The sequence below is a fragment of the Apodemus sylvaticus genome, chromosome 10, assembly GCF_947179515.1.
Source record: "Apodemus sylvaticus chromosome 10, mApoSyl1.1, whole genome shotgun sequence".
In the NCBI taxonomy this organism is placed as follows: domain Eukaryota; kingdom Metazoa; phylum Chordata; class Mammalia; order Rodentia; family Muridae; genus Apodemus; species Apodemus sylvaticus.
This window is the reverse complement of record NC_067481.1, coordinates 53,826,945-53,846,645: the sequence shown is the minus strand read 5'-3', so window position 1 is coordinate 53,846,645 and position 19,701 is coordinate 53,826,945. Positions and strand designations below refer to the sequence as shown.

At 52.9% G+C, this 19,701-nt stretch overlaps 4 protein-coding genes across 10 annotated transcripts; 2 read left to right on the top strand and 2 right to left on the bottom strand.

Annotated features, from left to right (window-relative positions):
- Positions 1–215: 215 nt before the first annotated feature.
- Positions 216–2,948, bottom strand: Slc25a11 (solute carrier family 25 member 11). Of its 2 annotated transcripts, XM_052196975.1 has the most exons (9): positions 2,688–2,948; positions 1,990–2,142; positions 1,698–1,904; positions 1,460–1,550; positions 1,278–1,368; positions 1,088–1,187; positions 957–1,008; positions 664–823; positions 216–536 (listed from the first exon to the last, which is right to left on the bottom strand). In XM_052196975.1, the coding sequence occupies exons 1-8, from the start codon at positions 2,780–2,782 to the stop codon at positions 668–670; spliced, it is 945 nt and encodes a 314-aa protein (XP_052052935.1). In that variant the 5' UTR covers positions 2,783–2,948; the 3' UTR covers positions 216–536; positions 664–667. The 2 variants fall into 2 exon arrangements, with proteins under 2 accessions (XP_052052935.1, XP_052052934.1); XM_052196974.1 differs by having other exon boundaries at positions 216–823.
- A 167-nt stretch (positions 2,949–3,115) lies between these two features.
- Positions 3,116–7,701, top strand: Rnf167 (ring finger protein 167). 2 transcript variants are annotated; one of them, XM_052196972.1, is made up of 10 exons: positions 3,116–3,208; positions 3,300–3,837; positions 3,914–3,994; positions 5,469–5,594; positions 5,690–5,777; positions 5,938–6,028; positions 6,217–6,322; positions 6,434–6,527; positions 7,045–7,125; positions 7,206–7,701. In XM_052196972.1, exons 2-10 carry the CDS (start codon positions 3,754–3,756, stop codon positions 7,499–7,501), a joined length of 1,047 nt encoding a protein of 348 aa, XP_052052932.1. In that variant the 5' UTR covers positions 3,116–3,208; positions 3,300–3,753; the 3' UTR covers positions 7,502–7,701. The 2 variants fall into 2 exon arrangements, with proteins under 2 accessions (XP_052052932.1, XP_052052933.1); XM_052196973.1 differs by lacking the exons at positions 3,116–3,208; positions 3,300–3,837; positions 3,914–3,994 and having other exon boundaries at positions 5,469–5,542.
- Positions 7,702–8,080: 379 nt separating this feature from the next.
- On the bottom strand, positions 8,081–10,819 carry Pfn1 (profilin 1). Its single transcript, XM_052196977.1, has 3 exons — positions 10,557–10,819; positions 9,019–9,211; positions 8,081–8,451 (listed from the first exon to the last, which is right to left on the bottom strand). Exons 1-3 carry the CDS (start codon positions 10,686–10,688, stop codon positions 8,354–8,356), a joined length of 423 nt encoding a protein of 140 aa, XP_052052937.1. The 5' UTR covers positions 10,689–10,819; the 3' UTR covers positions 8,081–8,353.
- A 117-nt stretch (positions 10,820–10,936) lies between these two features.
- Eno3 (enolase 3) lies at positions 10,937–18,806 on the top strand. Of its 5 annotated transcripts, none has more exons than XM_052196970.1 (12): positions 10,937–11,909; positions 14,087–14,173; positions 14,434–14,529; positions 14,752–14,810; positions 14,955–15,024; positions 15,410–15,543; positions 16,921–17,143; positions 17,250–17,447; positions 17,704–17,905; positions 18,255–18,363; positions 18,507–18,565; positions 18,660–18,806. In XM_052196970.1, the coding sequence occupies exons 2-12, from the start codon at positions 14,089–14,091 to the stop codon at positions 18,727–18,729; spliced, it is 1,305 nt and encodes a 434-aa protein (XP_052052930.1). In that variant the 5' UTR covers positions 10,937–11,909; positions 14,087–14,088; the 3' UTR covers positions 18,730–18,806. The 5 variants fall into 5 exon arrangements, with proteins under 5 accessions (XP_052052930.1, XP_052052931.1, XP_052052929.1 ...); XM_052196971.1 differs by lacking the exon at positions 10,937–11,909 and adding an exon at positions 11,923–13,322; XM_052196969.1 differs by lacking the exon at positions 10,937–11,909 and adding an exon at positions 13,377–13,480.
- Positions 18,807–19,701: the final 895 nt, after the last annotated feature.

Here is a 19,701-nt window from a genome sequence, read left to right as displayed (position 1 = left end):
TAGCATGCACAAGGCCCAATTTTCTTCTTCTTCTTCTTCTTTTTTTTTTTTTCTGTCGGCTGTTGAGTTACAACTTATTTACACAGCATTTTCATAAAACTGGTAGGTGATTTTCTTTAATAATTTTGTTAAAAATTCCAGTTTGCTTTCCAGAGATATCAGCTTCTTTGTGCAGCTAGCTCTCCCTATGATCCTTAAGACTATCCAGATTCGGGTTTGGTATTATCAATCCAATTTATTAAGTCCTCAAGGAGGAGGAAGGCCACATCCTTCCACCATAGACCCTTTGTCATCTTGACAGCTTCTGCTTTCTCCTGTCTCCTCAGCTCTGCCTTGGACTCCCCCAGAGGGAGGGATCTTCTGTCTTGTGTGTCCTGAAACTAACACCCAAGAGGAGACTAGAACTCCTCCATGTGTTTCTCAGGTCTCCTCAGGAATAGTGAGGGGCAGAGGATCCTAAGCATCAGGCCACGCATGGCAAGCTGGAGCAGGGGGAGCACAGGTTAAAGTTCTTTACCGCAAAGGAGGAAACCACACTGTAGAGGGAAAATAAATAGAATAGCCCAGGGTAGCAGAATCCAGGCCCTACCCCCGCCCAGGGCACAGCGACTGTAATAGCAGTGGGTGACTCGGAAGCCTGGCACACTAGTCCCAGAGCCTTGCCAGATCAGCCACTGAGGAAGAGACGCTTGTAGGCCTTGTTCATCTGTTCCAAGAAGATGAAGGTGAGGACAGTGTGTGGGCCCAGTCGGGCATAGTACGGTGTGAAGCCCTTCCACAGGCTGAAGAAACCCTCATAGCGGACGACTTTCAGCAGCACATCCTAGACAGACAGGCAGGCAAGTGCTGGGGCTAGGACCTGGCCTTAAGCACTCTGGCCTGTCCCCAGCTCCCTTCATATCCCTCCCAGGGCACCCAGCACACTTTGGCCCAGCTCCCCCTCCCTGCCACCTCACCAGCCCATTCTTGTACTCTGGCTTCCCATCGATCATTCGCATGTTTTGGATCCTGAAAGAGACCAAGTATGAGCATGAGAGACAGAAAGGGGGTCCTCCCGGCGCTCTCCAGCCCCAGGCTACAGACTCACCGAGTTTTGACGATGTCCACAGGCATGGAAGCAGCAGTGGTGACGAGGCCACTGATCATGCTGGCGCAGAAGTGGCACAGAATATTGTCAGAGAAGTAGCCTGGAAGGGAAACAGGGGGCGGCAGTCAACGCCCAGGTAGTGCAGGCCGGGCCGGGCTGGGCACCGAGTACTCAGCTCTGGCTCTCTCACCTGAGTCCAGCAAGAACTGCTTAGATTGGGAGTACGAGGCAAGCTGGGCAGCATTGACGACGACAGCTCGAGCCATGGTAGGGATGCAGCCCTGGAGGCGGGAGGGTGGAGGCAACGGAGATGGTCAAAAATGCCAAGAGAACCAACCCAGCGTGCCCCAGGAATCCAACCCTTTCACTCACCCGCCACAGTGTGGGGACTCCTTCTTCCCTGGCAATTCTAACTAGGGCATTAAACACGTTTTTGTAGCCACGGCGCTGGTCAGCTGGAAGCCTGGGAGTTAAGGCAGGGAAAGGCCAAGATCAGGACAGTCCAGGGTTCACAGGAACAAAGAAAGGGAAGCCTGAGCAGGCAAGCGCCCTGAAGTAGAGACAGACCAACAACAGCTTCCTAGACTCCAGGAATGGGGCTGGAACTCACCGGCCATCTGCAGTCATCCTGATGAGAGCCACCTCAGCGGGCGTTCCCACAAATGCACCAGTTGCACCTGCAGTCATGCCAATCAGGGCTTTCAGGAGAAAGCCAGGGGGTGTACCATCAGCCCCAGTCAGGCGCTCAAACAACACAGTGTATATGCCAAGGCGAGTAGTGGTGTAGGTGGCCTGGCGCAGTAGGCCAGCTGACAACCTGAGGAGTAGAAATGTCAGCACATCAGGCCAAGGTCTACACCTGGCAACCAACAACCTCCCTCCCCAACTTGAGGCCACAATACCCAGTGTAAATGCCCTTCAGTCCTTCTGCCTTCAAGATGCTGGTGAGGGCATGGAAACTGGTTTTGTACTCTCGAGTCTTGGCTCCTTCACCACTCAACTGCATCCGGTTCTTCACCAGGTCCAGGGGCTGCACAAAAACTGTAGCACCCATCCTGAAGTAAGGCAGGAAAGGAATCAGAGGTCAGCTGTTCCAGCTCTACTGCAACCTGACAGCAGGAAGTTATAAAGGTCAGGGACTGACATACAACTAAGGAGTCAGGAGACTGGTGGGCATGTGTGTGTGTGCATCGAGGGCAGTGTGCCAGAAAGGCGTCCAGTTGCCCAGTAAACAGCATGCAAAACAAAATGCTTCAGGCAGGTCTCTAGGGTTCAAGCAGAATTAGGACTACAGGCAGTCTAAGGAAAGGTGGAGAGGGCGTCCACGACCTAAGACTCCAAGCAGTCCTACAACAAAGACTTTAATGACCTAGACCCACCACCCAAACAGGCACAGTGAAGCAATGGTGGTGAAAACACGGGGCAATGACCCTTGAATGCAATCCAGTCGGGTCCCTGCAATGGGAGAATAGATCCTGGCAACCCATCAGGGACCCCACACCGGCTCAATTTACTGCAACATGCCCCAAGTTGCACTGGGCCCAGATGCTTGCCTCCGTCCCTTCCTTCTTTTTCCCCCATCCCTGGGGCCAGAGCTTACCCAGCCAAGCCCCCAAACAGGAACTTGACCGACTTAGGGGAGGTACGGGGTTTCCCGTCCATCCGGCCAGCCCCGGGACTCGCCGTCGCCGCCATCGCCCCTTGATGGCCCTCGGCTTTGAGTCCCGTGCACGCACAGCCCCGCTCGCGCCCAAGGTGACACCAGCGCGCAACAGGGCGAGGGCGCGCGCGCGCACGCCCCTCCGACAGGCAGATCTGTCTACGGCTGGAAGCAGGCTCGTAGCGCAAAGGCAGCCGGGGAATAAGGCGGGGCTAAGATGCAAGATGAAGGGGCGTGGCTGACTTAGGAAGCTACCCTGGAGCTCCCGCCCCTCCCGAATCGGAATCGCGGGAAAAATAGTTTGAAAATCTCGCGAGAGAAAGTGAGTCAGCCGAGTTCGGGCTAGGAGGCTTCTCGCGATAAATTTCAGCGGCGAAAGGGGGTGGTAGTGGTGATGATAATGATGTTGGTAAGCACTCTCGCGATACTTGAACGTACGGCGGCGGCCAGACGAAGGAGAGGTTTGTAAACAGGGCAGCTCCAAGATCTCAGGGACTAAGGGAAAAAAATTAGATCGCCTCCTGAGCATCGAAGCTCCCTCCATCTCCGCAGGCACTTTCTACATGTCAAACATTTCTTTCAACCGGCCTTTCTGGACCGGAAGTCCTCCGTCCTGAGCGTCCAATACTGGAAGCGGCCTTTCTTACCGGAAACCCTTTTCCAGGGGCATAGGAAGACGGCCTACCTGGCCGGAAGTCCCACCTCTTTGAGATTCTCCCACCCTTCCCGAAGTTTTTGTTATTGTTACCTGTTTACCTTCGTTCTTACTCTGTCTTATTTCTGTACCTGAGAAAGATACATTGTTTCCCCTCCCGGCTCCACTAAGCTGGGTTGATATCGCACTTCCCGAGTCCGAGTTCCTTCCCTACGCCCCCATGTAGCTGAGAAGTGGGACCTAGGGGTGGTTGGACCCCTGGGATCCTGAAGGAGGCAGAAAGGGCGCAGGACTCGGCTTCTGCTCCTGCTATCAGGACGCGACCGTCTCAGCTCTACCCCTCCTGCTGCCATGCACCCTGCGGCCTTCCCGCTTCCTGTTGTTGTGGCTACGGTGCTGTGGGGGGCAGCCCCTATCCGAGGGCTTATTCGAGCGGTGAGTCTGAGGGTCGGACGGGGAAAGGGCGTTGAGAATGGGTTTCAAACTGAAAAATGTACCGTTTTGTCTGCAGACTTCGGAGCACAATGCCAGCATGGACTTTGCAGACCTCCCAGCTCTTTTTGGGGCTACTCTGAGCGAGGAGGGACTCCAGGTGATGCTTTCCCCATTTCCCTGTATGTATCCTGGGCAGGGCTTAGCAGCGGAATGCACTGAACTGTTGATAAGTGATAGGGTGCTTTTTCTAGTGTGAGTGAAATTTAGGTTGAATCTCCAGCAAAACAGCGTTCCCAACTCAGAAAAATCTAAGTGCATGATCATGTCCAGAGCAGAGTCCAGAATCTAGAGATAAAAGACAGTGTGCCCACTTCTAGAACTACGAAGTGTTCTGTTCTTGGGTTTTTTGTTTTGTTTTCTTAGTTTTTTTATTTGGATTTTTCAAGACAGGGTTTCTCTGTATAGCCCTGGCTGTCCTGGAACTCACTCCGTAGACCAGGCTGACCTCGAACGCAGAAATCCGCCTGCCTCTGCCTCCCAGAGTGCTGGGATTACAGGCGTGCGCCACCACTGCCCGACTCCAAGTTTTTTATTTTATGTGTATAGGTGTGAGGACGGCAAGATCCCCTGGAACTGGAGTTACTCTCGGTTGTGAGCTGCCACGTGGGTGCTCGGAACTGAACTCCGGTTCTCTGGAAGGACAGCCAGGGCTCTAAACCACACTGAGTGATCTCCAACCCCTAGAACTCCCAAGTTTAAGAGGGAGTCTGAGAGTGGGTTAAGATAAAAAGCAGGTGCTTATCAGCCGTGTCTGTGGAGCTACTTATGTTTGTATGGATGGCTGTGGACAGTCTTTTATCGGTTCTGAGTAAAAGGGGTAATAGAAATTAACTTAGGGCTATTGTGTTAGTATGAGAAACATGTCTGTTGTTCATTACATACTTCTTGCCTTATAGCAAGAACTCGTTTGGGCCACAGACAACAGTAGAGTTGTAAGATGGCTAATCAGAAAACGAAGCAAATTGAATATGCTGTATATACTGGAAAGGCAAATGTGAAAAAACTTGGTGAAAATAACATGAATGAGTAGCAAGCTGAATCACTGTCTGTGGAAAACCTAAACGCTGAACTAAACTAGCCTCGAAAAGTCAAAGGAGCCTCTAGTAACCTGCATCTTCAGGAAGCTACGAGATCCTCAATTAATTTTTTTTTTTTTTTTAAGACAGGGTTTCTCTGTATAGCCCTGGCTGTCCTGGAACTCACTCTGTAGACCAGGCTGGGCTCAAACTCAGAAATCCGCCTGCCTCTGCCCCCAGAGTGCTGGGATTACAGGCGTGCGCCACCACCGCCCGGCAATTTCTTTTTTTAAGACTAGACTCTGGAACTCTAGCTGTCCCTAACACACTGTGCAGAGCAGGCTGGTCTTCAACTCATTGTACTCCCAAGTGCTGGGATCAAATGCATGTATCACCATGTCTCTTGAGTTGTAGATTCTGAGTTGGGTGGGATGCTCAGACCTCAAGAATGAGTAATGAGGGAGCTGCAGAATGCAGATAGTTTGTAGTGTTATGTTTGGTGGGTTCTGTGGAAGACAAAACTAAAGATGAAAAATCCAATGTTTTATCCCTCAGGGGTTCCTTGTGGAGGCCCACCCAGAAAACGCCTGCAGCCCTATTGCCCCACCGCCGTCAGCCCCGGTCAACGGGTCAGTCTTTATTGCACTGCTTCGAAGATTCGACTGCAACTTTGACCTCAAGGTTGCTGAATGGGAATGGGAGGTAGTAGCAGGGCACATGGCACTAAGGATGGAGAAAGGCAAGGTGCACAGCTCAATCCCACTTTGCCTCTTTAGGTCCTGAATGCTCAGAAAGCTGGGTATGGTGCAGCTGTGGTACACAATGTGAATTCCAATGAACTTCTAAACATGGTGTGGAATAGTGGTAAGGATGAAGAAATCTGCACTACTGGTTTTCCATAAATTTCAGTGGGAGGGCTAAAGACCTAGAGGGCAGTTGGTTGAGACCTGCAAAAAGTGCCAAAAGCCAGTTCCAGGGGATTGAGGAATGGAAGGCTAAATTCCTAATGTCCTGCTCCCTACAGAGGAAATTCAACAGCAGATCTGGATCCCATCTGTATTTATCGGAGAGCGAAGTGCAGAGTACCTACGAGCCCTTTTTGTCTATGAGAAGGGGTAGGACACGCTTTCTTCCCACTCTTCCCCCTCCTTTTGGGTTCCGTGGGGTCTGGAACCTGGCTCACTCCCCTGTGCACTCAAGCTCAGGGTCTTCCTCATCTGTCTTGACTTTCTCTTTTATGCCTTGTCCCACCCAAGCCAGTAACCTTATTTTACCTGGCTTGAGGCTGTCTTTCTTTTTTCAGGGCTCGGGTGCTTTTGGTTCCAGACAATAGCTTCCCCTTGGGCTATTACCTCATTCCTTTCACTGGGATTGTAGGACTGCTGGTTTTGGCCATGGGAACAGTATTGGTAAGTAGGTGAGAAAAGAATTTACAATGCCAGAGTGGATCTGTAGATGGGATGTTTTTATTGGATTTCCCGCTTATTTCTTAAGCCCTGTCCACTCTTCCTTAACCTTAGATAGTTCGTTGCATCCAGCACCGGAAACGGCTTCAACGGAACCGTCTTACCAAAGAGCAGCTGAAACAGATTCCTACCCATGACTATCAAAAAGGTAAGGACACAGGAAAGGCCTTTCTCCTAGCTGGCCTCATCTTGAAGGATTTTTGAACCCAGTAAGTAGATTAAGGGGTTCAAAGAGCCGGGAAGGTGCCACCTTTGCTTGGTAAAAGACAACCAACCACAAGCAAAGGAGGTAGGACAGAGCAGAAGCTGGAGAGCAAAGATGAACAAAGGAAAAAATTTGACCTTATAGTATGGGGGTGTAGAGGAAGAGATGTAAAGAGCTACAAGAATTAAAAATGAAAGCAGGTGAGGGGTTAGATTATCTAGACTTGGAACCTCCAGTACCATATAAGGTTATAGCACAAGCCTCGCCCCTCCCAGTTCTGCTTTCCCCTCCTACCCCCCAACCCACTTCCCTTATCTCTGCTTGTCCCCTCTAGCCCCAAGATTTTATGTAGTGCCCCAAGTTTGCACTGGCTTGGTAAAATAAACGGGGAAACAAGACTTGTACAGTGTTTTCTTGGGCTAGATTCCCAATAGTTCAGTGATTCCTTTCCCTTTCCCAGGAGATCAGTATGATGTCTGTGCCATCTGTCTGGATGAATATGAGGATGGGGACAAACTTCGGGTACTTCCCTGTGCTCATGGTAAGGTCACTATGTGTGCCCATGCCTATGCTCCTGCCCAGCCTGCAGGGACCAGGCACTTGACATGTACTGCTCCACAGCTTATCACAGTCGCTGTGTGGACCCCTGGCTCACTCAAACCCGGAAGACCTGCCCTATCTGCAAACAGCCTGTCCATCGGGGTCCTGGGGATGAGGAGCAGGAAGAAGAAACTCAAGGACAAGAGGAAGGTGATGACGGGGAGCCAAGGGACCAACCTGCTTCAGAATGGACCCCACTCCTGGGCTCTAGCCCTACTCTTCCCACCTCCTTTGGATCCCTAGCCCCCGCCCCCCTGGTCTTTCCTGGGCCCTCCACAGACCCCTCACCTTCTCCTTCATCTGCTGCCCTAGCCTGACATCCCCATACTTGGTACCTTTTGTGACCTATTTGCACAAACTTTTTTCCAGTCTAATAAGCTGAGGGTGAGGGATAAGGGACATTTCCACCCCAAGTTCATGAACTTAGCCTCATCCTTTTGAGGGGGCTAGGAGCCATAGGGACATGGTCTTCTCTTCTTGGATTAATAAAATTGGGTGTTTTTTTGTGGATGAAAAAGGGTAATATCATTTTTACACAGGTGAAATTCTGGAAGAATAGCCACTTGTCAGGCGACAGCCCTAGCTGCATTTGCTATGACTCAGGGAGGGGGAGCCCCACCTACACAGATGACTCAAGTGGCCCTGCCTCACCCGCAGGCTTGGACCCATTCTTCTGGTCTGAATGCTATGTTCCATTACATACTAATTCAACTGGACCTGAAATGATAATGCCACTCTAGAGGGGCCTAGGTCACATGACTAAGTACATGGAAGAAGTCCTTGGGCTGAGAAAAGAAGGAAATCCTGGACACAGCCAAGAAGGAGGTACCTAACTGAGGCTCAATTGAGGGTCACAGTACCTGTTTCCAACTAATGCCAAGTGCAAACCACACAGGTCCTTGTTAGTAGAATCTTTTTTTATTCAGAAAAAAAAAAAAGACCAAAAAACAAAAACGAAACCCAAAAACAAAAAATTTTTTCCAAACACACACAGGAGGGGGGTATGGGTAGGGGGAGGTATCTGTCCGTCCAGCCCCAGCCCCCAGCCCATGTGGTTTTGGCAGCAATAAGGAAATGGGATAATGGCCCAAAAAATAATGGTATGTGTGTGTATGGAAAGAAGGGGGTGCAAAAGCCAAAGGGAACGGTGGGGGAAGGGACAGATGAGGTCAGTACTGGGAACGCCGCAGGTGAGAGGCCATTTCATAACATTTCTTGTTGATCAAACCACCGTGGACACCTTCTTTGCCCATCAGCAGGACTAGCGCTGGAGGAGAGAGAGAGGAAGCTAGACCCAGGTGTCACAATTCAACCCTGCCAGCTGTTCAGCAGCTGTCCAGCCCCAGGGGTTGTAACCTAACCTCATCCCTCCTAACCAGCCCTCCCCCCTTATACACAGGCAGGCTGTCAGTCACCCTAAAACAATAGAGCTTTTCAAGGAAGGAAAAAAAGCTTAAGACTAGTGAAGAAAAAGGCAAAATTCAGAGGTAGGTCCCAGGCTTCCAAGCTGTGGACGGGTGTGGCCAGGAATTGTGGTAGATGAGCTTCCTACCTCTCAAGTCCTTACAGAACTCAAGACCAGAGCCAATGCTGACTTAAGATCCCAACTACTCCAAGCAAACTAGTCTCAAAAAGCTCAAAGCCAAGAAGGAACTAATGCAATGTAATTTAGTTTCTTTACAAGATGGGGAACTAGAGGCAGAACCCAAAGGACCATCCAAGGTTCCCATATCCAGCAGAGTAAAATACTGTTTTGCAGCCTTGACACTGAGTACACATGAAGTGACTAACAGAAGGTTAGGAAGTTCAAAGCTAGAGAATCAGTCAAACTCACTCTTGGCAGTCATGGTGACAGTGACATTGAAGGTGGGGGCTCCTCCGGTGCTCTTGGTACGAAGATCCATTGTAAATTCCCCGTCTTGCAGCAGTGAGTCCCGGATCACAGAACATTTCTGGCCCCCAAGTGTCAGCCCATTCACGAAAAAACTTGACCGGTCTTTGCCTACCAGGACACCAACCTCAGCTGGCTAAAAGAATCAATCACCTCGTTAAGTTAGTGCACCTGCATAACTCGTCCTCTTCCGTACTGTGGAGTTGGAGGGAAAGGTGCTTCATACACACTATCAAAAGTTGGGGGGGGGGGGGGAACCATCATGTCCTAAAGTCTAGAAAATGGGTCCAGGGAGAAAAACTATTCCTCCGAAGTCTTATATTTTCATGTTTAATAGAGAAAGCAAATGCTGGGTACCAAAAATCGATCAATGATCGAGGAGAGCCTTTGGATGCTCAGAACAGTTCTTCAGGAAAAGCAGAAGCGGAGAGGGGAAGGGAGGGGGTAGGAAGGGAGGAGAAGTAACTTTGTCCTTATTTGGTCAAAGGTTCTGCAGGCGTTGTGAGGAGCCCGGACGCCTGGGTCTCCCGGTAACCTAGAGGGTAGGTCCAGGTAGCTATGCCCCAAGATAAGGAAGCTGACCCCTGGGGGCTTTCTAATTAAGTTTAAAAAGTTTATAAGGACGGGAGAGTAGTCTGTCTTTGAGTCTAGACATCCCAGAGAACGTTTCTCCTTCTCCCCCCTAAACCCCAAACCCCTATATCCGGTACCCTCCCGCCCGGAAATCCCCTTTCCCCCCCATTCGAACTTCCGCTCCCCCTCCCCACTTCCGGGCAGTGTGGTCAGGGAAGGTGGTGGTAGGGACAGCAGCAACCTTATTCCTTCACTTTTACCGTCTCAGAACTTCTCTCAAAGTTCCCCTACTCCGGGCCCGGCCGGATGGCGGGAAGGGAGGGTGAGGGGACTTCCGGGATTGGCCTCAAAGGAATGTTGAGGCTAACGTGCCGAATTGGGGGTGTGTGTGTGGCGGCCTCGCCCTCTCTAACGGAGTTGGGAGGGGCAGGGTGCTACCGAGGTCCAGCAAGGGCCCAAGGCCACGCGCCTGGCGCTCCCATCAGCATAAGGGGAAACAATGGTGGAGGTTGAGCGAGCAGTCGGCCCAAAGGGGCGTCCAGGCTCCCCAAGCCCCTTATCAATCATAATCCCAGGCTAAAATTGCAGCGCGTGCCTGCCCCGCCCTGGAGGAGGCGGAAGTGGGCCGCCGCACCGGGCGGCGCGCCCCTCCCCGCCCTGTGCCCCGGATGTAACGCCCCGTCGCAGAAAGCGGGGCGGCGGGCGAGATGGGCGCCGCCGCCGAGGGGCGTAGAGCTTGGGGGGCAACAGAGGGACCTAGTTTCATGCAGCCGCCATTCGCGCCGCTTCAGGGAGAGGACCGGATCATGGCCTCTCGCTGCCCTCACTAGACTGCGCCCGCCCCCACCCATGTCTCCCAGAGGGTCTAAGCCTGGTCATTGCCCGGAACCGCACAAGCCTCGCAGTACCGTAATGCTAACGAAGGTCTTCCCGGGGACGGCGGCCCAGACCGAGGGCGAGTCCTTGTAGCCTACGATGGCCGCGTCCTGACAGGTCCCGTCCGCCATAAGGCTGTCGATGTAGGCGTTCCACCCGGCCATGGCGCTGCTGCTGGGGCTGCTCTGTGGGCTGCTGCTAGGATCGCGGGCTGGGCTCGGGCTGGCGGGCGGGGGAAGGCAGAGAGCTCGGGGCACGCGCTGCCGTCCGGAACGCGGCTCTGTTAGCTGTGCAGCAGCCCTCGCACCGCCACTTCCTGCTCCTCCCCCCCCCCCTAGATTTTTATTTGCAAAGGGCGGCGGGGCGGGGCCTGTTCCCCATTCCCTCCCTCCATCCCCCCCCCTCTTGCCAGGCCAGATAGCGAACTTTTGCAAATGCAATTTTAAAAAGCCCTCCCCCCCCTTTTGGCAAAATTTGCCGAGTTCGATGGAAAGCTAGAGTGGTGGTGGCAGGAGAGAGGTTAAGGTTAGAGCTCGCTCCAGTTCATACTGAATACAAACCACTTTGCCATAGAAGGAGGAAGCCAGAGGAAGCAGGGAAAGAAAAAAAGGAAAATTAGTAAGATTGAGCAAATTAAAGTGGGTTCGGGGAACCCAGGGTTAAACCGAATCATTCCTCCACCCCCCAACCCCCACCTCCGCGGGAGGGAAGGAACGGCGGGCGGCGGCGGCGCGTGCGTCCGAGCCCGCGCCCGCGCCCGCGCCCGCGCCTGCGCCGGGGCAGTGAGAAGGCAGCGCGTGGGGCGGTTGGGGCTAGCGGCTTGGCTGCGTGAGCGCGCGCCTGGCGGGACAGATTTGGACCTTCTCGAAGACGGAAGACGCGTCCCTAGCAGTCGGGACGGGCAGACGCCCTGGGTAGTGCGCTGCTGCCTTCTCCACGTTTAGTTAAAACAATAAGGAAGCAAAAGTGAAATTGATCTAATACTCCAGTCGTTTTCAGTACTAAAGGTCTCCATCCAGGGCACCTGTCCCAACCGTCTGCAGAGTGCGCACACGTTGGGCTCATTCGAGCACGTCCCTATATTCCAGAGGAATCATTCCCTTCGCTGGATCCGCACCAGCTCAGCCTCACCCCATGCCTGAACCCTGTCTACTTGAGGTCACTGAATAGGGGCACCAGTCGGGTGGTGACACGACGGGACTCATTTTTCAAGGCGGAAGAATACTACTAAAGTACCAAGGATGATAACTTTTACAAGAAGAGGAAAGTCCCCTCTACTTTGGACCCATTGGGGCTTTCTTCTTTTCCCGTAAAACTTTTGCTAAGCACTTATGTGCGGTCAGCTCACTCGCGGCCGAGCAGGTCTGGGGACGAGTGGCAGCTGGGTGAGGCTGGAGGGAGTGAAGGAGTCACCCGGGACCCTAGCCTCTGAGGGGCTCGGCCGCTTCCGGTCCCTCAGAGGAGGGGCGCCGGGGTGTGCAGCCTCTCCTAGTGGAGGGACTTGGTTCGCCGCCTCTCTGGGGCCGGGTTGGGTTCCCTAATGTTCATTCCAAAATCCTGGCTCCCCACGCCCCCCCAGCCCAGGTTCTTCGACAGCCGCGTGGCTGAGTCACGGGCGGGGCCGCGCTGGGGCACGTGGCGGTCTGCGCCCGCCATCCCTTGACCTCTGATCTGCGCGCCTCCCGCCCGGGGGTGGAAAAATCCTGCAGGGAGCGGCAGGAGATAAGAGAGGAGGGGCGGGACGGGGACGCGACGGCAGGTGGGGGACCCTAGGGTGGAGGCAAGGAGGGCGACCCCGAGGGTAGGGCCGACGGGGAGGAGCGCTCGAGAGCCGCCGCCGCGTGAGTCACCCGCTCCCGCGCCGGCGAGTGAAAAGCTGAGACGCCCGGAGAAACCAGCCGGTCAGCCCGCCAGACTTCCACGGAGCGCCGGGCAGACCCCACACTAGCCCTAGACCTGCCCAGGCGGAGAGAGTTACCAGTGCAGAGATTCACTTCCTGCGGTGCTGTAAATGGATGGACAGAGTGGCCACGGGAGTCCAAGAGTTTACAAAGGGTCATCCCCCTCTTCCCGTCCATTCATGTTTTTTTTTTTTTTCCATTCGTGATATAACACCATTCTTTGATAGGCAAGGATTGAACGCTGAAGTGCCCACAGTCGGTGGAGAAAAGGGCTCCTGACCACTTAGACTTCACGCAGGGACATAAATGCTGTCCCAGCAGTATCTGTCGGGAGCCAGGCCAGCGCTCAGTGCTGGTCTATATTCGTCTCCTGGCCTCTCATAGCTCATCACTGGCCAAGAGAAGATAGGGTGGAGTGGTGCCGGGATGGCTGTTCTGAGGACCCTGCGAGGTGAAAGCGCTGGCCTTCTTTGGTCGAGGGGTGTCGACTTTAGACCGCAGAGCTGGCTCAGCATCACTGATGCCTTCCCCCAACTGTGCGGCCTGCGCCGCTGCCTGCCTCTGACTGCGTGGAGCACGTGTACACGTCAGTCTTGCAGCCCCTTTTCTAGGCCCCCTCCTCAGCCTGCAGGGCTCAGATTACCCCTGGCCTTTCCAAAAGGGCACTGGTTCCTCTTTAACCTTTGCAAAGGGGGGAATGTAAGTTTGAGGGGAAAGACCCTCCCATCAGAAGCCTCTCTCCAGCTTTCCCAAAGAGTGGACCTCAAAGTAGAGACTTTTATTGGGGGGCAGAAAGAAAATGCATAAGGGTAATCATGAACTTTTAAGAAGGGGGCTGCATGCCCCAGGCCAGAAGCTTCTGCTCCAGGCTGTAGTGGGCACTTGGCTGCCTTCCAGGTATGGAGGGGAGGATGATGGAATGAGGGAGGCGGGGCTGGCTGGGGGACAGGGTGGCTTGGAGATAAATGCCCAGCCTGAGAGGGGGTGAGCTGACACTGTCCCAGCTGCTACCTAGAGGAGACGCTCCGCTCAAAGCTCCAAGGAAGACATTACAGGTTTGGTAAACCGTCAGTTACATGGCGTGCAGCTATGAGGTGGTGCTGGCTGGGGAAAAGTGAGGGGAATTTTGGCTTTTTTAATTCCTAGGACCGAGGGTACTTGAGAGAGGCCAGATTGGAGGAAGCAGAATTAAATACTGAGGGGTACTGGCAGATACAGGAAAGAAGGCTCTGAAGAATGGGAAAGTAGAGAAGACACCATTGAGCCAGGCAGAGATTCTGGGGTCTAGGAGGACTTGGGAATGGGACAAGGAGAACCAGATGGGTTTGAGAGGTAGGAAGATGTAGCAAGCAGATTACTTAATCATAAAGGTGCAAGAAGGTATAAGCTTGGTGAGAGACTCAGGGAGTGGTGTCATCTGGAGAGTTATAAAGTTATGAGCTCTTGATTCTCTGATTGGGAGGGTGGAGCGAGCTAGTCCGAGTGGGGGAGGGGACCAGCCTGCCTTCCTCTTTGGTCTGTGACCTTTTTATGGGGTATTTTTAGCTCCAGCACCTGCCTTCTTCGGGTGGAGAAGACTCTTAAAAGGGCAAGGGATTTCTAGTTCCTTAAGGGATCAACTGTCCACGCGTGCTCGCTCACTCACATCTCTTGTGGTACAGCCATGGCCATGCAAAAAATCTTTGCCCGAGAAATCCTGGACTCCAGGGGCAACCCCACCGTGGAGGTGGACCTGCACACAGCCAAGGGTAACACAGGCTTGCTGAATTGGTTTGCCCCAGAAAATCCTCAACCTCACCTGCTCCTTCCCCAAGAGTTCTCTACCACACCCTGTCCTTCATCAGAGGTTCCTTCCCCCAGACTTCTTTGCAGACCCGCTTCTCTTCCTGGCTGCAAAGCTGGGGGAAGCAGGAGTTTCTCTGTATTTGCTCCTATCCTTGGGTCCAGGGAGGTGACCCCAGGCCTTTGTGGGTGGACTCCTTCTGATGTGCCAGTTCCTCCTGCCCAGGCCGATTCCGAGCAGCTGTGCCCAGTGGAGCTTCCACGGGTATCTATGAAGCACTGGAACTTCGAGATGGAGACAAATCACGATACCTGGGGAAAGGTGAGCAAAGACCAAGCTGGCCTGAAGGAGCCCGTGCGAGCCGTGTGGGCCGTGTGGGCCGTGCAAGCCGTGGGGGCCGTGCGAGCCGTGGGGTGCGGGCCGTGAGAGCCATGGGGGCCATGGGGGCCGTGCGGGCCATGCAGGCTGACTCCGAACCACAGAGGACCCACATGGGAGGAGGCCTAACCACTTAGACATCTGAACCCTTTCTCTGGCCTCCAGGAGTGCTGAAGGCTGTGGAGCACATCAACAAGACTCTAGGTCCTGCTCTGCTGGAGAAGGCAAGTGGAGCAGCTCCCCCTTCTCTCCCCCCTGTGACCCCGTGCCTTCCCTCAGGAAGCCCCACTCCAAGTAGTTTCACTTATCGTTCATCCTGCACGTTACCTGACTGACTCCTGAAAAGACCAAACCTCTGCCTCTTCCAGAAACTAAGTGTTGTGGATCAAGAAAAAGTTGACAAATTTATGATTGAGCTGGATGGGACCGAGAATAAGTGTGAGTGAGGTGCCAGAGGTGGGAAGGGTGTGGTGTGCAGCGAGGGTGGAAGCCACTGACAGCTGGCTGGGCTCTTTCTGTCCCACATCTTGGGGCACACCGTAGCTGGGTAGCCTTTTATTCATTCCACAGGCATTTCCTGATGCCTGGCTTCTGCCAGGCCTGGCTGCCTGGCAGTAGACACATGTGAAACTCTTGGCCCAGGGAAGGGGGGGGGGGTGAACTACCAAAGATCCACAGGCTAGGAAAGAGAGATGAGTTAACAAAATCTTAATGTCAAGTAGTTTCAGAAGCTTCTTCCTGGGGTGACTGGAGGGCATGCTCAAGGAATCAACCCCAAACCTGGAAGAGCACTCATGCCTTCTCCCTGCTTGCCTCCTACTAGCCAAGTTTGGGGCCAATGCCATCCTGGGTGTGTCCCTGGCCGTTTGTAAGGCTGGAGCAGCTGAGAAAGGGGTCCCTCTGTACCGACACATCGCAGACCTTGCAGGGAATCCTGACCTCGTACTTCCTGTGCCTGTGAGTGTGGTTGTGCTGAATCTTAGGACAGCTGCCCCTCCCTAGCTAGGAATGCTTGAGCAGTCCCCCCCAGCCCCCAGAAAATCTACCTTTTCAGATCCTGCTCCAAAGAAGCATTTCCTGAAATGAAATCTTTTCCTGCAGTGCTCCAGCCCCTCCTCCTTTCCCACCATCTAAAGCTAAGCCTCTTGAGACCTCCTTCCCTGGCCAGGTCCCGTCCTTCACATTCCAGGCTCAGGCCAGCTCCTCAGACCTCATTCCGGCTCCTGCCTGATTTCTGCAGTCATGTTTGAAAGCATCTTCAGGGCAAAGGTCTCAGTGTGTCTTTGTATTCTCTGAGACTACTTAAAACGTTGTCCTCTTCATAGTAGCCCCTTGAATTTTGTAGGGTGCAGAACGAGAGTTCCAAGTGTGCAAAGCCCTGGGTGAATGGCATGAGCCAGCCTTGTCAGTGACCCCGGGCCTCAGACCCATGAGGAGCGGCAAAGCCTTCCCCAGGCTGAGGTTCAGAGGCTGGGTGAAGTCTTCTGCCTTCCTCCTGACCAAGTGCAAGTGTTGAGAGTGCATAATATGTCCCCCATAGCTCCCTCCGCTTTGGATGCCTATAGTCTGAAGACTGCTCCTCTACAAAGACTGCACTTGCCAAGATCCCCTAAGCCTGTTCCTGTGGTGCAGCTGTATACCATAGACCCCACCTCCGTGTTTACATGTATGTGATAACCCACTTCTCAGCCCAGCGCTATGTAACAAACATGCTGAGCTGCGGAGTAAACACATCGAACTTCTGGAGCACTGAGGTTTTCCATCAGAGAGCCCTCTGTCCAGTCCCAGCTTTTCTGTCTGTGTGTCCATCCTCTGTCTCGTCTTCATTCGCTTGCTGCCCCAGTCATTCCATCCTTGGAGCCCTGCATGGGCTGGACAGAACTTAGTAATAGTGTTACCATTTCTTGTTACTAGGAAGAATGTGTTAAGATTCTGGAGATACCTGCTGGGTTCAGACCCTGGCCTTTCCTATTTTCTAGTTGTTGGATCTTAGGCAAGTTATTTAACCTCTATGCCTCACCTTTTTCATCTGTAAAGAAGAAATTAATAAGAGTGTACAGTTTCCAAAGCTATTTTGAGAGTGAAACAAGCGCTCATTCATTTAGAATGCCATAAAATTATTCCTTGTCATATTTATATTTGGTTTCTCTCAACTGTCAGAACAGTAGGGAAGTAAGCATGGCTACCATGTTGTAGAAAGGGAGAGGCTCTTAGGAGCACAATGATGCATCCTAGACCACTGTGCGAGGGAGCAGAGTGCAGCTTCACCTCCAGCTCCCTCTCACCATTGACCTCTGTGCCACCCAGTTCTGAGCACTAACTTCTGTGTCCCAGGCCTTCAATGTGATCAATGGGGGCTCCCATGCTGGAAACAAGCTAGCCATGCAGGAGTTCATGATTCTGCCAGTGGGAGCCAGCTCCTTCAAGGAAGCCATGCGCATTGGTGCTGAGGTCTACCACCACCTCAAGGGGGTCATCAAGGCCAAGTACGGGAAGGACGCCACCAACGTGGGGGACGAGGGCGGCTTTGCACCCAACATCCTGGAGAACAATGAGGGTCAGTGCTGAACATCCTGGGGTGTAGAGCGCCTGAGGTGGGGGGAAAGAGAGGCTGCAGATACAGGGATGCTGGAGTCTCAGGTCATTTCTTGCCGCTCTCCTAGCCCTGGAGCTGCTAAAGACAGCCATTCAGGCGGCTGGTTACCCAGACAAGGTGGTAATCGGCATGGATGTGGCAGCATCTGAGTTCTATCGCAACGGGAAGTATGATCTGGACTTCAAGTCACCTGATGATCCTGCGAGGCACATCAGTGGGGAGAAACTTGGGGAGCTGTACAAGAACTTCATCAAGAACTATCCTGGTGAGATTTCCAGGTGCTTTCCCCACCGCCTGTGACTTCTGTAGTTACCTAACGTAGGTTTCAGTATTTGGCTTTGTCACAATTCAGTCCTTTCCATCCTTAGCTCATTCCTAGTCTCCATTTAGCCTCTGCTACCTGTCATCCCTCCATCAGGCTCCCGCCTCCCCACCAGTGGTCTCTACTGAAGAGCCCTTTGACCAGATCCCTCCCTCAGGCCCCATCTCTAACCTCAGCTGTGCTCCCGCCTCCCCTCCAGTGGTCTCCATTGAAGACCCCTTTGACCAGGATGACTGGGCCACATGGACCTCGTTCCTCTCTGGGGTGGACATCCAGATTGTGGGAGATGACCTCACAGTCACCAACCCCAAGAGGATTGCTCAGGCTGTTGAGAAGAAGGCCTGCAATTGCCTGCTACTCAAGGTCAACCAGATCGGCTCAGTGACAGAATCCATCCAGGCGTGAGTGCCTCCTGACTCAGCTCCGCTCCAGCCACTGCCGCTCTTGCCATGAGTCTGCCTTTCCTGGGGCACCTGACCCACTCAAGCCTTTTAACCCCAAGGCTCTGACTAACCCTCCGCTTGTTTCTAAGACTTTTGCCGTTGTGGCTCTGCCCTGTCCCTTAGCCTCCCTCCTGTATTGTGTTCTTCTTCTTGCCATCTTCTGACCATCCTAATCCAAGATCAGAAATCTCTACTTCCCAAAGAATGTAGTCACTGCCCAAAACAAATGGAAAGTTCTACCTTGCCTGCCCCTGGCTTTCTTATTGAAGTGGTCACATAAGGCTGCATCAAATGTCTTCCCACACAGCTGCAAACTGGCACAGTCTAATGGCTGGGGAGTGATGGTGAGCCACCGTTCTGGGGAGACCGAAGACACTTTCATTGCTGACCTTGTGGTGGGACTCTGCACAGGACAGGTACTCGGAGTTTCCCTCCACTGAGTATCTAACCAAGTTTCCTTAGTCACCTTGGTATCACTTGGGTCATCTAAGTTGGATACCACTACAGCCTGCTCCTTTGGGGCCCAAACCAACCCCTCCAAATGGTTTTCCCACCTCAGATCAAGACTGGTGCCCCCTGCCGTTCAGAGCGCCTGGCAAAATACAACCAGCTCATGAGGTACAGTTTGTACAGAGGCCTACACAGTGGGGAGAGGAAGGCGCTCCTGGGTTAAGGTAGTAACTAGCTCTGATTTTTTTTTGGGGGGGGGTAGGATTGAGGAGGCTCTTGGGGACAAAGCTGTCTTTGCTGGACGAAAGTTCCGTAATCCAAAGGCCAAATGAGAAGCTGGAGACTCCAGGATTGCACAGGACACAGGCCTTCAAGCCCTTCTCCCAGAAATAAACACTGCCAAACAATACCATGGTGTGCACTCCTTGGAAGGAAGGAATGAGGGAATGAATGAATGGAGGGAATGAATGAATGGAGGGAATGAATGAAGAGCTTGCCAGGAAGGACAGGTGGGGGTGGGGGTGGGAGACAGGGAAGAAGGCAGAGAATATCATGTGACCTGCTGTGACAAGGAAGTAAGGGATTTGAAAGCTCAATGGAAGTAGAACAGAGAATTTCAAAGTTTGGAATGAAGCTAGAGAAAGCAAAAACCTTTGGTGAAAAGGAGCTGGAGAGGCGTCCGTCAGTGGAAGCAGCAGTGAGCGGGCAAGGCAGATGGAGAGGGAGGACTGCTCCTGGCATTGGGGATCAGGACCAGGCCACAGCCAGACTACATGCTTCTCCAGGATTAAAGGCTAATGAGAGCATTTCCCACTTCAGTGGCGCTTGGGAGGGTCTGAAGTGTCCGAAACACTTGACAGCATTAACCTACATAAACTTTGAAACAGTCCTATCAGACATTTACCATTCTTATCCCCCTTTGACGCACCGGGAAACCAAGGCACAATGAGTTGAAAATACCTTTTTCCAACACAGCAGAGTTAACAACTGGTAAATCCAGGACACAGAATGCCTGGCTTCAGCCTTAAAAGTAATATATCTTAGCTGGGTGTGGTGGCTTACGTCTGTAATCTTAGGCCTTGGGAGATGGAGTTGGGACAGCAAGTGTCAGGGCAGCTTGGGCTATGCAGTAAGGCCTGTCTCAGCCTCCAAGCTTAGGGGCTTCTGTGCTGAAGGGCATCCGCTGCTCTTACAAGCACCAGGCTTCAGCCCCCAGCACTGACTTGGAAGCTCACAACTATCGCTAACTCCAGTTCTAGGGCCTCCAATGCCCTCTTCAGAGCAGGTAAAACATTCATACACAT

Coding starts and splice junctions, on each gene's coding strand:
- Slc25a11 (XM_052196974.1), bottom strand. CDS start 2,782: ATGGCGGCGACGGCGAGTCCCGGGGCTGGCCGGATGGACGGGAAACCC. Junction 1,551..1,697: donor AGGATGACTGCAGATGGCCG/GTGAGTTCCAGC, acceptor CTTAACTCCCAG/GCTTCCAGCTGACCAGCGCC. Junction 824..956: donor CAGAGTACAAGAATGGGCTG/GTGAGGTGGCAG, acceptor CTGTCTGTCTAG/GATGTGCTGCTGAAAGTCGT.
- Rnf167 (XM_052196972.1), top strand. CDS start 3,754: ATGCACCCTGCGGCCTTCCCGCTTCCTGTTGTTGTGGCTACGGTGCTG. Junction 6,029..6,216: donor CTTTTTGTCTATGAGAAGGG/GTAGGACACGCT, acceptor TTCTTTTTTCAG/GGCTCGGGTGCTTTTGGTTC. Junction 6,528..7,044: donor TACCCATGACTATCAAAAAG/GTAAGGACACAG, acceptor TCCCTTTCCCAG/GAGATCAGTATGATGTCTGT.
- Pfn1 (XM_052196977.1), bottom strand. CDS start 10,688: ATGGCCGGGTGGAACGCCTACATCGACAGCCTTATGGCGGACGGGACC. Junction 9,212..10,556: donor AGACCTTCGTTAGCATTACG/GTACTGCGAGGC, acceptor TGATTCTTTTAG/CCAGCTGAGGTTGGTGTCCT. Junction 8,452..9,018: donor TGTCACCATGACTGCCAAGA/GTGAGTTTGACT, acceptor TCTCTCCTCCAG/CGCTAGTCCTGCTGATGGGC.
- Eno3 (XM_052196970.1), top strand. CDS start 14,089: ATGGCCATGCAAAAAATCTTTGCCCGAGAAATCCTGGACTCCAGGGGC. Junction 14,811..14,954: donor GTCCTGCTCTGCTGGAGAAG/GCAAGTGGAGCA, acceptor TGCCTCTTCCAG/AAACTAAGTGTTGTGGATCA. Junction 18,566..18,659: donor AAATACAACCAGCTCATGAG/GTACAGTTTGTA, acceptor GGGGGGGGGTAG/GATTGAGGAGGCTCTTGGGG.